General features: G+C 39.0%; 1 protein-coding gene across 1 annotated transcript; it reads left to right on the top strand.

The window, feature by feature from the left end:
• The first annotated feature begins 121 nt into the window (after window positions 1–121).
• LOC101651990 (spermatogenesis-associated protein 17-like) lies at window positions 122–1,409 on the top strand. Its single transcript, XM_045287087.1, has one exon. It carries the CDS (start codon window positions 122–124, stop codon window positions 1,238–1,240), a length of 1,119 nt encoding a protein of 372 aa, XP_045143022.1. The 3' UTR covers window positions 1,241–1,409.
• The last annotated feature ends 459 nt before the right edge of the window (window positions 1,410–1,868 follow it).

The following is a 1,868-nucleotide window of genomic DNA, read 5'->3' as shown; positions in this document are numbered from 1 at the left end:
TACCAGAACAAAACAATAAACAAGAAGACATAAATATCTTAAGAAAACTCCTGTTGAGAATCAAGCAAGAAATGTATAAACCTAGAAGAAATCCAAATTGTGTCAAGAGAGAAAGAGCAAAATGGGTCAAGAGAGAGAACAAATGAAAAAGGAGTTATTCTACTCCGCGCTCGCCTCTAACGCCTCCCGGGTGCTCACGGAAGAGATGAGACAAATAAGTGTTGTGGATCAATTTAGGAAGAAGGAAAATGATGTGGCGATTAAAATCCAGAGCTGGTTTCGAGGATGTAAAGTTCGGGCGTATATCAGGTTTTTACACAAAGGAGTAACAGTTATTCAAAAATGGTGGAGAGGTTTCTTAAGCAGACAGCATTATCAATTAGTGGTGAAGATAGCATATTATACTATGAAGATGAATCTCTACAATACAATGGCTGTCAGGATTCAGAGACGATGGCGAGGCTATAGGATTCGGAAATATTGTTTTAATTATTATTACTTGAAGGAATATTTGAGAGCTGTTTCAGAAGCCAATGATGCAATCAGGGAGGCCCTGGAAGAGTTCGCCGAGATGAAAGAGAGGGAAGAGAAGAAGGCCGAGCTGGAAAGGCAAGAGAAGGAAAGAGATTACCAAGCTCGAAAGATGCATTACCTCCTCAGCACAAAGCAGATTCCAGGAATATACAACTCACCATTCAGAAAAGAGCCTGACCCATGGGAGTTGCGGCTACAAAAAGCAAAGCCTTTAACTCACCGAAGACCTAAAGTTAAGCACAAGTACACCATCGACCTTGACAGTTGGCTAGCATGCACGAGCTCTCGTTCTTTTCCTCGGTCTGGGATTCTGCCACCCATTAATAGGAAGCAATGTCAGGGGCCCTTCCGTGATGTCGCTGAAGTATTGCAGCAACGCTATAAGCCTTTGGAGGCAACCCTGCGGGTGGAGGAACCGATCAATACTTTACAGGAAGCCAGGGAGTTACTCTGGAGAAAGGAGTGTATGCGCAACATAAATGATAATCTGTTTTTGCCATTTTCTTCCTACCATAAAAATGAGAAGTACACACCATCAGTGTACTCACCATGCAAGTATGATGCGGATTCCTATCGACATCAACACTTCCGCGAGGAGAATCCTAAGAAGTGGGTCAATGCCAAGGATTTCCAAACGGTATTACCCTCATTTGAGCTCTTCTCGAAGTATGGGAAACTATATTCAAAAGCTGGGCAGATTTTATAAAGGAAGTAGAAGACAAAAATGTAAACTCAAGGTTAAGATGTGACGTGTGTGTGAAATAGAAAATACTACTGCTTAGAGTTCTGGATTCTACTTCCATGACTGCTGACACAAACCCCTTAACTTCTGAAGTTTTCTCTTTCTTACGTGTCAGAAGAAGAAATTAGAATCATCTGTGCTTCTTTCAAAATAAATTCTACAACTCTGAAAGGAAAATTGAATAAATGTCCTACAAGAAAATATACGGAAACCCTATGATTCAATAAACTACAGTGCTTTATAGTCAAGGAGTCATAGATTGAAAAAAAGAAAAAGGAAAAGGAGTTATTCCATCTCCTGTTGCTACTTTCTGCATCATTCAATATTTTGCCAGAGAATCATTCAGTATTGCAATTCAAGACTTGAAATTTTCCTTTAATTCTTTCCATTTCAGATATGCTGAGCATGTTTTTTATTTCTTCATTTTTATAACTCTGGGTATTTTCGCATTTCATTATAACAATTTAGTTTGTCTTTTTCAGTTTTCCCTTTTGTTGAGTTATTTTACTCCATCATGTCTTTTATTTGTCTTATCTACCTTTTGATTGAGAGCACATTTCAGTCTTTTCTGACATCCACTGTGATCTTTTCT

The sequence above is a fragment of the Echinops telfairi genome, unplaced genomic scaffold (assembly GCF_000313985.2).
Source record: "Echinops telfairi isolate 266 unplaced genomic scaffold, ASM31398v2 ScPeMD7_11;HRSCAF=52, whole genome shotgun sequence".
NCBI classification, from domain to species: domain Eukaryota; kingdom Metazoa; phylum Chordata; class Mammalia; order Afrosoricida; family Tenrecidae; genus Echinops; species Echinops telfairi.
This window is presented reverse-complemented; position numbering and strand designations above follow the sequence as displayed.